Here is a 14,450-nt window from a genome sequence, read left to right on the forward strand (position 1 = left end):
AGAATTTTTGAATCATTATATTGTGTATACCTCAAACTAATATTAACACTATGTTATACTTGAATAAACAAATAAATAAAAATTAAAAATAATAAAGTGACCTCTGGGTTTAGGTACAATCCTGGAGTTTGACTTGCTAAATGAGTAAGTATTATAGTGAACCAGAAGATTCTTCTATAGAGATATTGTTTTGACATTGTAATATTCAGTTGTGTTTAATTTGACACAAATACATTCCTTTAGAACAGGAATGCACATTGGAGGAACTCTTTGTTATAGAAGCTTTTGACTTTGCCAGAGGCTTCTAGTTTGATACAACACATAATTATAATGTCCAAAGTGAGAAAGATTTAAAATAACATATGCTTGAATTTGAATTTAAAGAATTATTATTATTTTTTAATGTTTATTTATTTTTGAGAGACAGAAACAGAGCATGAGCAGGGCAGGGGCAGAGAGAGGCGGGGGGAGACACAGAATCTGAAGCAGGTTTCAGTCTCTGAGCTGTCAGCACAGAGCCCGACACAGGGCTGGAACTCATGAGCCATGAGATAATGACCCAAGCCAAAGTAAGATGCCCAACCGACTGAGCCACCCAGGCGCCCCTTGAATGTAAATAATTATTAAATAATGATGTTATCAGTCATCAAGCCTACCCTCTGGTCATTATTACCAAACAGTGAATACCTTCAATTAAAAAAAATATGTGAACAGCTATTTCATAGGGTAACTCATTCCATTTTTAGACAGCTCTATTTATCAGCCATAAATTCTTGTGCATACTGAGTTAAAAACTGCTGTCCTTGAACACACACTGATTGGATCTTATGTTCTCGCTAGCTGTTAAGTCCTTTTTTCCACATAAAGACAATTATTTATCTTCTCTAGTGTTTTTCTTGTTCCACACCAGACACTTCAGTTCTTTCTACCCATCACAATTTAGAGTTCTTCACTATTCTCTTCTGAATGTGCTCCGGTTTGTGGAAATCCATCCTAAAGTGTGTTTCATCTGGTCCACAGAATGGAACTAACACATAGTATAGTTTACATGCTTGTAATTGCCCTGTAGTTTAGATATGTGTGTTCCCTATCTGCAGGTGAATAACCTTTGGCTCAGACAGGTGGAAGAAATTTTCCCAAGGTCATGCAATAAGTGGAAGAACTGAGTTTTAAGTCCACTTCAGATTTCATTGCCTGTAAAGCCATGTTCTTTTCATTAATAATCATAATATCAATATTGATAAACTACCATGTATTGCATAAATAATATATACTCAACAAGGTACTAAGTACTTAGACTCCCATCTAAGCCTCACAGAAGACTTTGAGGTAGACAGTACTGACTTTATAATGAGAAAATTAAAGATCAGAAAAGGCAAATAATTTGGCCAAATTCCACTAAGAGTGGCATAGTCAGGATTTAGAACCAAATGTGATTCCAAAGACTGTTCTCTTAATATTGTATTATTCTGCCTATGCTGTTCCATGATGTAGTTGATATTCATTAATTAGCACAGCCAACAGGTGTTTCAGTGTTTGTAAATCTATAAGATCATTTGTATGATTAAAAACACATAATTTGTGACCATCACAAATTTATTATTTTTCTTTAATTTCCTTTGATGCAAAACATTGCTGATTGACTATATATTGATATAGCCTTTCTGTCAGTTCTTAACAAAATGATAAAATAAGAAATAACTGTGTTTTAAAATTTGTCTTCTTTTAGGTCCACCTCATTCATTTAACCGAGATGAGACAATAATCATTGCTTTGGCATCAGTCTCTGTATTAGCTGTTTTGATAGTTGCCTTATGCTTTGGATACAGGATGCTGACAGGTAAAAGTATTCTCCGTTTCTTCTTTTGTATCAAATATACCATTTAGTCAGAATCAGTTTTTTTCCTTTTTTTTAAATTTTTTTTTTCAACGTTTATTATTTTGGGACAGAGAGAGACAGAGCATGAACGGGGGAGGGGCAGAGAGACAGGGAGATACAGAACCGGAAACAGGCTCCAGGCTCTGAGCCATCAGCCCAGAGCCGGACGCAGGGCTCGAACTCACGGACCGCGAGATCGTGACCTGGCTGAAGTCGGACGCTTAACCGACTGCGCCACCCAGGCGCCCCTTCCTTTTTAAAGTTTCTATGCTAAAAAAAACTCTGTGCTACAGTAGGTCCCATCCTCTCTTCACAAACTTTTTTCTTAGTTTTTATGAAAAGTTACAAGCATATACAAATATCTATCACCCAACTTCAATGATTATTACATCTATATATCATCCATAGCCCCACTCACCACACCCTTCATGGTACTGGGTATTTTGAAGTAAATTGCATATGTCATTTATCTGTAAAAACTTTAGTATTATCTCTGAAATATAAGGACTCAAAATATATGTAACCACAATACTATTTTCACACCAATAAATAAATAAATCTTCAGTATCATCAACTGTCTAGTCAGTTCTTTTTTTTTTAATACTTATTTTAATGTTTATTTATTTTTGAGAAAGAGAGAGAGAGACAGAGCACAAGGAGGGGAGGGGCAGAGAGAGAGGGAGACACAGAATCAAAAGCAGACTCCAAGCTCTGAGCTGTCAACACAGAGCCTGACGTGGGGCTTGAACTCACAAGCTGAGAGATCATGACCTGAGCTGAATGAAGCTGGATGCCCAACTGACTGAGCCACTCAAGCACCCCAATTGTCCAGTCAGTGCTAATAATTTTAGGTTTAATGAGCTTTTTAGAAAATCAGTACCCATTCATTCATTTGAATCACTTTTTTTAAGTTATTAAAACCTTCTTTAATGTTTCTGCAATATTTCTTCGAATTTTAAATTAGGTCTGTTACTGGAACTATCTCCCAAATTCAGCTTTAATGTTATTATTCATCATTCATCTTCATTTATAGATAATTCTTAGTTTAGTAATAGTTTTACTCTTGTGACATTGGCATAAATCTTGCTGCCTGCCTTCTGTAGTTCTTCTTTTTTAGGCAATTATAAGAAAAAGTGTAATAAAGATTTTAAGAGAACCGTACATTAGCAACTTCTTTTTCCTATTGTTATAGGAGACCGTAAACAAGGTCTTCACAGTATGAACATGATGGAGGCAGCAGCATCAGACCCTCTCTTGACCTAGATAATCTGAAACTGTTGGAGGTAAGATTGCTTTTAGAACATATGGACTGTTCTTTCTGCTCTCATAGTATATCTGAGACAGTAACTTCATTCACTCACTGCATCATTCATCCATTTATTCCTTGAGCATTTATTAACTATCAGTTTGGTACCAAGGCCTATTTCAGGCACTGAGAATATAGTAAAAACTACAGAGAGCCGCCTTGAGACTTGTATTCTAGTGGGAAAGAGTCTACAAAGAGGTGAAACAAATAAATGTATATTACTTCTAGTAGTAGTAAGTGCTATAGAGAAAAATAAAACAGATAAAAAGAAAAAGATGGAAAGCGGTTTAGTAAAGAAAGTATATTTAGAAAGGAGACGGAAAGTGTATTTAGAAAGGAGATGATCTTTGAGTATAGACTGCAATAGTGTATAGGAATAAAGACATGTGAAATTCTGAGAAGAATGTGCCATTCAAGCAACCCATGGTATATGCCAAATAAATATTCCTTGTTTGTGCATATATTGCATATTTTTATAGGTACATACAACTGTTATATGGTAATATCTCAGAACCTATGTTATAGTCTTACCATGATGAATGTTTTTATGATTATTATTAGAATAAATAAACTATGATCCCCATACTAGAGACTGTTAAATAATAGATATGGTAGATTTAGTTATATAAAACATTTTAGGAACCTTCTGTTTGGGAGAAAAAATACAATAAACAAAGTTAAAATATTCAAAAAAGCATTTCAACACATAAAGTACAATTGTTAAAGAGCTAGTATAAATCAATATAGAAGCAACAATCCATAAAAAATGGACCAAAAAGATGAAGTGTCAATTCATAAAGAATTAAAGGTAGCTTTTGAATGCATAATAAGATGTCCAATTTACTAAATTGGAAAAAAAAATACTAGTTAAAACCACAGGATTTTATCCTGGACTGAGTAAAATACTCCCAAACATTGCTGATTTAACTATATATTGATACAGCCTTTCTAAAAGGCAGTCTGTTTATTAAGTAATTAACCTAGAAATAGTTAAATATGACAAAAATATTAAATAAATGATGGTAAATCCTTAACCTGTTTCAGTAAAGTAAAATCCCCAGAAGCCAAAAATGAAGAGAATGGGTTGCATTTTGCTGATTTTATTTTTTTATTGTGTCCTGTATATTGTGAATGTTATATTGAGGAGACCTTGTGTTCTGGTAGGTTTTTCTAAAGTGTGTTTATTTCCATTATTTGTTTTAGTAGGCAGTTAACTTGGTTGGACGTACTGTGAACTCCTTGTCTCTTAGATGGAAGCTCAAATCTCACTGCAATTGTTTTATCTTTAGCTGGAATTGGTCTTAAGTATTCATTTCATTTCCCCCTCTCTCACTCTTCTTTGTGGGATTCTCCTCTCCCTTTCCAGCATTTTTGGTTGCCCTAAATTCTGTCCTCTGGCTCCTAGGGCCAGGAAGACTATAGATTTTCTATCGCAGTTCTAACTGCACTGTGCAGTGTTCGTGTCAGCCTGCTTTCAGGCTAAAAGCTATAAAAATGAGTAGTTCACCCTATGGCATTCCTTTCTTTTAAGTGTTGACTCCCCTCAGAATCTACTTCCTTTTGTTCATTCTCTAGCACTTTTAGATTTCTTTTTAAAATTTTGTTCAGAGTTCATAGTTGTTATCTATGGGAGGGCTGGGTCTGATAGGAGTTTCCTGAGCCATATGAGATGTAGAATTTATTAGTTTCTTGACAGTGGAGTAATTTAAACTATGAGCAATAGAGAACTGTGGTATACATTTGGATTTACATTTTTCTAGAAAATTGATTGTTCAGTTGTGATATGAAATAATACCTTGCTTTCTTCAAAACAAATTTACAGCTGATTGGCCGGGGTCGATACGGAGCAGTATATAAAGGTTCTTTAGATGAACGTCCAGTTGCTGTAAAAGTGTTTTCCTTTGCAAACCGTCAGAATTTTATCAATGAGAAGAACATTTACAGAGTGCCTTTAATGGAACATGACAACATTGCTCGCTTTATAGTTGGAGATGAGAGAGTTACTGCAGATGGACGCATGGAATATTTGCTTGTGATGGAGTATTATCCCAATGTAAGTTCTTTATAAAAATTAAACTGACATTTATATTAGCTGTCAATCAGAATTTTAGGAGGACTACTGTTATGTAGAACATTGGTGGTTTGCAAACTGGTTAATAATGGTTTGCTGTGAGATAAGGATCTCACATCAGAATGTGAATCAACCAAGTCACTAGTTAACTTTTTAGTTCATCTGTCTGTCTGTCTGTCTGTCTCTCCCTCTCAGCAAGACTTTCTTGATGAAGGAAACAGTGTTTTGACTGACGTTCATTCTTGTGCAGCTCCTTATCCCTGACTGGTAAATACTTTGTGGATGAGCCACCTTGAATAGCACTGACACATACGTATTTATGAAAGCTTTCTGTTTCATACTTGTAAAACATAACAATTTAATTTGTATTTGTACTGGTAAGAGATACAGTATAAAGAAAGAATGTAAAAGACTGTGTTTTCTATCTTAATTTCAGAAACAAAAGAAACATTTAATATGAAATACTCACTTATACTTTTAACATTGGAGAAAAAAATTAATAATTTTAAATTATCCTTTCCATCATCTTCTCCCCTCTCAACTCACAGAAATGTCTTACTGTTTTGAGATTTTGAAATGTCATAGTTCATTAAATCTCCATGGAATCCTAACCTACTTAAATACTGCTAATTTACCTCCTTATGTACAAGTAAATTAATTCCACTTTTTTTTTTTTTTTTTGTATTTGTATATTTCTTCTTTATATAGGGATCTCTCTGCAAGTATTTGAGTCTCCATACAAGTGATTGGGTCAGGTTCTTGCCGTCTGGCTCATTCTGTGACTAGAGGTCTGGCTTATCTTCATACAGAATTGCCACGAGGAGGTAAGACAATGAGTAGAAGATGAATGACACTCATGTGGGGCAAAATTCACAAAGGGAAATTGTATTCATATCTTCAAACTAAGAGTATATTTATATAATAGCAGATTTATTATTAGCTAGTTGTTTGAAGTATCTGGCTTGAGGAAATGTATTGAAATATAACAGAAGAATAAGAAAAAGGACTTCGAGACCCTAGAGAGGTCATGGATCCTATTGAGATTTTGATTAAAGCTCTGAACACCTCTGTAAAGATACATGTATGGCAAACTTTTAAAAATGTTCTTTTGATTCTAGGGGTTCTCAGACCCGTTAAAGTCCATCAATGAACTTAGTTGAGAAGCTCTTAGCTAGGCTGTAGTACATTTCCTTGGCATTTATTTGCTTATTTAAATGAAATACAGTGCATTACCAATTCTTTAGTTTTAACATCATATGGATTTTTATTCTATATTTGACTGGTCTTTAGTATAAAACCTACACATATCTTTTTATAACTTAGTGTTTCTCTTAGCTAGGATTAGGTTTGGTCAAATCTGTCAGGGGGAAAAAATTACAGGCTTCAATAAGAATGAATTTTTTTTTCTTTCTTATGTAAGAATTTAGAGAGAGTCTAAAACTGGTTTGGTGTAGCCTAAGCCTCCAGTAATAGTTCTCCTCCATTATTCTTTTTTTTTTCCATTATTCTTTACATATGGCTTACATTTTCAAGGTCACCTCATTGTCCATCATGCTATATTCTAATCAGTAAGGGAAAGGAAGGGAAGGTAGAAGGAATTGCCCCCTTCTGCCTCCAGAAGCTCTACTCTCATACGTATATTTTATTTTACAGAACTTAGTTCACACTTAACTACCACACTTAAATACAGTTGTTGGTGTTATTATTGTTGTTGTTTTTAAGCTGGCTGTGTTGGCTGTGTTGCTATATCAAATAGTATTGGATTCTGTTACTGAGTAGAAGGAGGATAATGCATGCTGGGGAGTTGATCTTCGCCAGTGTTTCAGAACTGTGGTTTGTGTTCTTTGTCATAACTACAGTTTTCTTCAGCATCTGTGCACATTTTTGGTAGTTGTTCAAAACATCTTTTTAATACATTTACTTTCTCACTTTGTTTCAAAACATACATCACAGGCACATCTAAATTAGCTTTGTTGCAAAAATCAGTCTTAGTGCTTTCTCAAGCTCTCATCCCTTACGGATTTTCTTGTCATACTACACCCCAGAATATTGTTTTTTCAGTTTCTTTGACCCCTGTAGATAAGAGAATCTTTAATATATCAGTTTCTTAGATCTTTGTTCTATTGTATAATAGTGTGGGTCATCTTTTCTAGCTGCTGCTTCATATATAAAAAATTTCTCCTGAATAATTTATCACTTCATTTATCTTGACATCTTGCTTTTCCTGAATACAGAATTGACCAATGTTATCGCCTATGTCAGCAGTTTGATGCACTTATTCTGGTGCTTTAGGACACTAACCATTTGGACTATGCTTCCTTACTCTTAAGTATTATTATAATTCACTTAAAAAGCTGGCTTAGCGCAGAACTTAAAATACCATCCTCATCCCCCTTTTCAAGACTTGCATGACTTAGCAAGGTTTCAAAAAAATGAAAAGAATGATTGCCATCAAATAAGAGTTTTATTTAGATGTAGATGTTACTTTCAATTATTAGCTAATATCACTTAAACTAGTTAACCCCCCCTTTTTTTTTAGTTAACTTTTTTTTTAAAACTGAGTATATACATAGTATTGCAAAAAATAAATAAATACAATAGCTATTTTGGGGGTTTTGTGGTTTTTTTTTTTAGTATAGTAGCTATTTGAATTTATGCTTTTACCTAATATTTTAAAGGTATTGGAAATATACAGTATTATTTCAAAATATTTAAAGTGTTATTTCACTTTTTGTCAGAGAACACTATTTTTCATAGTATCTTCATTTTTTTTTAATTTCTTTTCAACGTTTATTTATTTTTGAGAGACAGAGAGAGAGAGAGAGAGAGAGAACACAAGCAGAGGAAGGGCAGAGAGAGAGAAGGAGACACAGAATCCAAAGCAGGCTCCAGTCTCTGAGCTTTCAGCACAGAACCCGACACAGGGCTCAAACTCACAAACTGTGAGATCATGACCTGGGCTGAAGTCGGACACTTAACTGACTGAGCCACCCAGGCACACTCCCTACCCCACCCCCTACCCCCAGTATCTTCAAACGTAACTTTGCTGTTTGGCATAGAAATTTTATGGTAAGAAATAATACTATTATTATTTTATTTAGCTGTTTTTAGCTTCAGAATAAGGAGGAATTGAGCCTGCTTATTTATTTGTAACTGTCCTCCTTATGAATTTTTCCTGATAATGTCAGTGAAACTTATTACCATACTCCCCCCTCCCCCCGAATCTAACAAAGAAAGAACATATTATAGATCACTCAAATCTAACAGAAAATTACTGTTAACTATGTACATCCTTCTAAGTCCTTTGCTGTGTATATGTGTCCACAGAGACTATTTTTTGTTCAGGTTTTATTTTTTAACACAATTAAAATAATAGTATGCCCTGCTTTTCTTTGAAATATTTGCCTAGTACAGTGCTACTGTCCAGGGCAAAATTATTGTATGTTCTCCTTTCTCTGCACTCCCTACTCCCAAATGAAAAGGATTAAAAGGAATACCGAGGAGAACTTTAAGGGGAAAAGTCTCTCAAAAGGGCAGTCTATAGTTCTACCGTTTACATTGGTAATGAAACCTATCTTGTTTCCTTTCTTCTCTTCCTTTCCCTTGTTTTCTTCTTTACCCCCTTCCTTCTTTGCTCTCCACCCCTCTTCTTTCATTATTTCATGTCTTTTTTTTTTTCTTATATAGTAGCAGAAGGTACTACCCTATTTTCTTCTCTGGCTGTATCATTGACTCATTGCCCATTCTCCCCATTATTTTTGCCTAATTTCCTTAAGTGTGAGATCTTTAAGTATTGATTTGGTATTAATATACAAAAATTTTCCAAATATAGAAACATTTTTATATCTCTATAAGTTTCTTATATAAATATCACCTTGAGATTATACTATACGTACTAGTATTGTGGTTTTATCCAGAATAAGAAATGCAACTCTTTTAGGGGCTGAGTGAGCCATGTTAGTACAAGCTTTGGAAGGCTAGACCAGGAGGTGAGAGGGGAGAAAATGAACAAGAAATCAACTCTTTTTTAACTACTATTTTTGTCTTCCAATTGTGACAGGAATCATTATCTTCTGTTTTTAGTTTCATTGTTGGTGAGATTATAGTCTGATATTCATTAATGAGAGTAATGAATGTAAATACTGAGCCTATTTGGGCCTAAATATAAATACTCAATAAAGTTATCATTGACTTTGTTCTGATTGCTCTGTTTCTTTGTATACCTAGAGACTTATTTTAAATTTCAGAAATTGTATAACAATTTTTTTCAACTCAGGAGCTATAGTTTTGCTTAATATAATATTTATATAAGGTTTCCTTAAAGAGAGGAAAGAAATATGTTTTTGGTGGGGCAGCTTAGGTTAGATACATTCTTTCAGTCAGCAAACATTTATTGTGTGCCAAGCCTTTTGAATTCAGGTAAAACATGTTCTCTTTCTACCTTCATGGAGCATATAGTCTAGTGATAAGTAATGTGTGTATAATAGTGCTCTGCTTCTCTGTAAAATCAGAAAACAGGTTTTCATATCTTGTGAGATACCAGCTCCTCTACTTATTCTCCAGGTCCATTGTAAAATTTTTTCTAGTTTGATTTGAATAACTGAGGTGGGCTTAGAAACAGGGCTAACCCTGAGGGCAGAACTGGGATGTTCTGTCATAGGTTTGATCAGTGAAGCCATAGGAGAATAGTATAACATACAATATACAGATTTTGGAGGCATCTTGGCAAGTTGACTTTTTTTAGTTATTTATACTAAATATTTCTTTCTCTGTTGCCTCCTTTTGCTACCCTTAGAAAAAGGGAAAAAAAAACAAGTATGTTTTAAAATTAGAAGCAATAGCATGTTGGCTATTAGTTGCAGCTAAATATTTAAAGCTTAATTACACATGCAACAGTAGTTTATGTTGTAAAATATAGTGAAAATAGTGATGATTATGAGTTGAAACTGCTTTCTTGTGTCCCTTTCTGTTATTAGATAATTAAATGGCAGAAAAATAATACAATCATCTATATTTTTGTAGTCCCTATTACCTGCATGTTTATGTCCAACAGTGCTATTTAAGCATTAATAAATATTTGAAATTATCTAAACAGATCATTATAAACCTGCGATTTCCCATCGAGATTTGAACAGCAGAAATGTCCTGGTGAAAAATGATGGAACCTGTGTTATTAGTGACTTTGGATTGTCCATGAGGCTAACTGGAAATAGACTGGTACGCCCAGGGGAAGAAGATAATGCAGCCATAAGTGAGGTGAGTGTATACAAAAGGTATCACTCTGATGTACTTCTAGAAGATAATGAAGCATTAAAAAAATCTATCCAGGACAGTTACCCTTATATGCTACCAATTACAGCATATTAGGAATTATAAAATTAAGACCTACAGAAGACCTTGCATGAAGTTTATCAGTTCTTTATGGAAATCACTGCTTGTTCCAACTCATTTTTTTAAATGTTTATCTATCTATCTATCTATCTATCTATCTACTTATGTATTTATTTTGATAGAGAAAGAGAAAGCACAGGGGAGGGAGAGAGAGAATCCCAAGCAGGCTTCGTGCCGTCTGCGCAGAGCCCTATGCATGGCTTAGTCTCATGAACTGTGAGGTCATGACCTGAGCCAAAATCAAGAGTTGGATGCGTAACAGACTGAGCCACCCAGGTGCCCCCCCACAACTCATTTTTGAGAGGCATTGGGAGGAGGATTGTAGGAACTGTATTTTCTTTTTTAAGAACTGATTTTTGAAGCAGGAGTAAAATTTCGAAGTTTAAGACAGGACAGTCACCTTCTGATAATCACTGTTGAAATGTGGACCACATCCTTCCTGACCTTTTTCTCTGCATCCCCATACACGTCTCTCTCTCCATGTGTATGTATGTTTTTAATTAAAAAAAATTTTTTAAATATTAAATTATGGGGGTGCCTGGGTGGCTTAGTGGTTGAGCATCCGACTTCAGCTCAGGTCATGATCCCATGGTTTGTGGGTTTGGCCCTCGCATCGGGCTCTGTGCTGACAGCTCACGGCCTGGAGCCTGCTTCGGATTCTGTGTCTCCTTCTCTCTTTGCCCTCCCTTGCTCATACTTTATCTGTGTCTCTCAAAAATAAATATTAAAATATATATATATTAAATGACGTACATACTATTGTACTTTTATATTATACTATTGTATTGCACTTTTCTCATTGTGTCTTGCAAATGTTTCTTCATTGACATACATAGGATAGTTTAGCTTATTCTTCCTGATTGATGAATAGTATTCAATAGAAAAGATTTACCACAGTTTATTCAAGAAGGGTGTTTTGTAGGTAAAAAATTAGGTATAGAAAGTTTCAGTGATATACATAAGGTCAAATAATGTGTCATTGACATATAGTTGACATGAAATTTATGTATAACTTCTGGTCTGATGTATGCATGTCAGAATATGCTACATTATGTTTCTGAAAAATGTCACTCTAATTTATCAGGTTGGCACAATCAGATATATGGCACCAGAAGTTCTAGAAGGAGCTGTGAACTTGAGGGACTGTGAATCAGCTTTGAAACAAGTAGACATGTATGCACTTGGACTCATTTATTGGGAAATATTTATGAGATGTACAGACCTCTTCCCAGGTAAGAGAATTGCTGTCAAAAATTGATACATGTTTTGAGTGAAGCAGTTATATCCTCTTTTTCGACTTTTAAATTGAGTCAACTTTTATGTTTTTACTTTCACTTAAACCTTTAGTTTATTGCCATCTAGTGTTCAGAAACATTATTAGCAGAAGGATGTCAATTAGAAATAACTTTGTAAACAGATCCCAACTTTGCATCTGAGTGCAGGTGTTTGTTTTTATATTTATTTTTGAGAGAGATGGAGAGACAGAGTGTGAGCTGGGGAGAGAAAGAGAGAAAGAGGGAGACAGAATCCAAAACAGGCTCCAGGCTCTGAGCTGTCAGCACAGAGCCTGATGTGGGGCTTGAACTCACAAACTTGGGAGATCATGTCCTGAGCCAAAGTCGGATGTTTAACCAACTGAGCCACCCAAGCACCCCTGAATGCAATTTAGTTAATTGTTCATAATAGCTTATCTGTGTTTAGTTAGATTGCTTTAGCAGTCATTGTTGTCCTTATGCACCCTCTGAACATTTGATAAGCTATACTTAAAATATTCCCTGAATTGACCCAAGAAGTTAGAAACAATGAATTTACCATTGGAACACTTTTTTCTTTCTTTCTTCCTTTATTTTTTTCATTCTTCCTTCTTGACTTCCTGATTCCTGCTTTCCTTCCTTCCTTTCAATGAAAGAACACCCATTTAATATGAATGCTTATTTAAGCCTTATTTGAATTAACCAATGAGTTTATAGTTTTTCTCTTTTTGTTAGGATTACATTACTCTCATTATTGTCCTATAAAAACTTTAACTACCAATATGTGTGCATTGCATTCTGCTAGATGGTGTACAAAATGACTTGATATATATGGCTTCTATCTTATAGGAATAATACCATTAAAAGTATAGAAAAAGGAAAAATGGTCAATTGAACCAGCACTGGACAAACTATATAATGGAACTATTTAATAATAACAAGATTAGTAGTGGGGTTGAGGTGTTTTTTGTTTTTTGTTTTTGTTTTTGTTTTTGTTTTTTTTGCTTTAAAAACAGTAAAACATTTAGCAGTAGTTTATAATTCTAAAAATAAAATAATTAATAATTACTTAGATTAACTACAGGTTAGGCAGTTATTATTTAGAAGTATATTTTCTAGTTAATTGGAAGTACAGAGTACTCAGTTGAGGTGTTTTTCTAGGCATAGCAGAATTGCAGTAGTATCACAGCATTATTAGAACTTTGAAACTTTTTATTTATATTACTGGAATTTAGACCACAGATATTTTTATATATCCTAATTCAGAATTTTTGTTTTTTTTAGAAACATGACTGACTAAAATTCTTAAACCAGCATTAGTACATTACCATCAGCAATATTTTTTCAACAATTACTGAATTCAAAGAATAACTATTGCTTTTGCCCTGATAAATAATATCAGGTGTATGAAAATGGAAAGGCAATTAAATCTTATTTGCAGAAGATTAATTTAGCAGATATGTAGTTTGAATTGAAATAGAACTAGAGGCGGTTTAAAAAGGAAAAAGACAGGTGCCTGGTTGACTCAATCAGTAGAGTATGCATCTCTTGATCTCTGGGTCAGGGTCACAACTTCAGCCCCACACCGGGAGTGGAAATTACTTAAAACAACAACAACAATAGTTTAAAAGAAAAAATATAGGTAAGGCGTGCCTAGGTGGCTCAGTTGGTTAAGTGTCTGACTGTTAATTTCAGCTTAGGTCGTCGTCTCATGGTTCATGGGATCAAGCTCTGTGTCAGGCTCTATGCGGACAGCTCGGAGCCTGCTTGGGATTCTCTCTCTGCCTCTCTTTCTGCCCCTCCCCCATTTCGTGTGCATGCACATGCTCTCTCTCTCTCAAAATCAATAAATAAGCATCTGTTAAAAAACATGTAAAAGAATAAGGTGTTACTATTTTAATGATGCAATGGTTTCAGTTTGGGAAGATGGAAAAAGTTCTAGAGATGGGTAGTAGTGATCGTTGCACAGTATTAACATAATTATTGCCATAGAACTTAGCTATACACTTAAAATTGTTAAAATGGTAAATTTTGTGTTATGTATATTTACCACAATGAAAATAAAAATAAAGGAAACAAATGAGAGTTGCAGTATAAGAGATCTATAATCTTGGATATGGAATGGAGAGAAGAAATGTGTGTGTTCTGCTTAGCTAATTGTAAGAAAATCTAGGGGCGCCTGGTTGGTGTGCAGTCGGTTAAGCGTCTGACTTCAGCTCAGGTCACGATCTCGCGGTCTGTGAGTTCGAGCCCCGCGTCGGGCTCTGGGCTGATGGCTCAGAGCCTGGAGCCTGTTTCCGATTCTGTGTCTCCCCTCTCTCTGCCCCTCCCCCGTTCATGCTCTGTCTCTCTCTGTCCCAAAAATAAATAAACATTGAAAAAAAAATTAAAAAAAAAAAAAAAAGAAAATCTAAGGAACTGAGAAATATTAGGAGATCTAAGAAATAATGAGGGTGCAGCCAGGAACTTAGGAAAAAAATATTGGTTTATATTGGAAACATGAGTTTCTCCACTTATGAAGACTTTCAGATGGGGTATTGATGGACAGCT

General features: G+C 34.7%; 1 protein-coding gene across 1 annotated transcript in view; it reads left to right on the plus strand.

Annotated features, from left to right (window-relative positions):
• BMPR2 (bone morphogenetic protein receptor type 2) overlaps positions 1 to 14,450 on the plus strand; it is a 199,832-nt gene that overhangs the window by 152,291 nt on the left and 33,091 nt on the right. The window contains 8 exon segments of the mRNA XM_030328063.1: positions 1,730 to 1,840; positions 3,072 to 3,122; positions 3,125 to 3,162; positions 5,008 to 5,238; positions 5,965 to 6,009; positions 6,011 to 6,080; positions 10,352 to 10,512; positions 11,732 to 11,879. Of these exon segments, the coding sequence (XP_030183923.1) occupies positions 1,730 to 1,840; positions 3,072 to 3,122; positions 3,125 to 3,162; positions 5,008 to 5,238; positions 5,965 to 6,009; positions 6,011 to 6,080; positions 10,352 to 10,512; positions 11,732 to 11,879 (855 nt within the window).

The sequence above is a fragment of the Lynx canadensis genome, chromosome C1 (genome assembly GCF_007474595.2).
Source record: "Lynx canadensis isolate LIC74 chromosome C1, mLynCan4.pri.v2, whole genome shotgun sequence".
NCBI lineage: Eukaryota > Metazoa > Chordata > Mammalia > Carnivora > Felidae > Lynx > Lynx canadensis.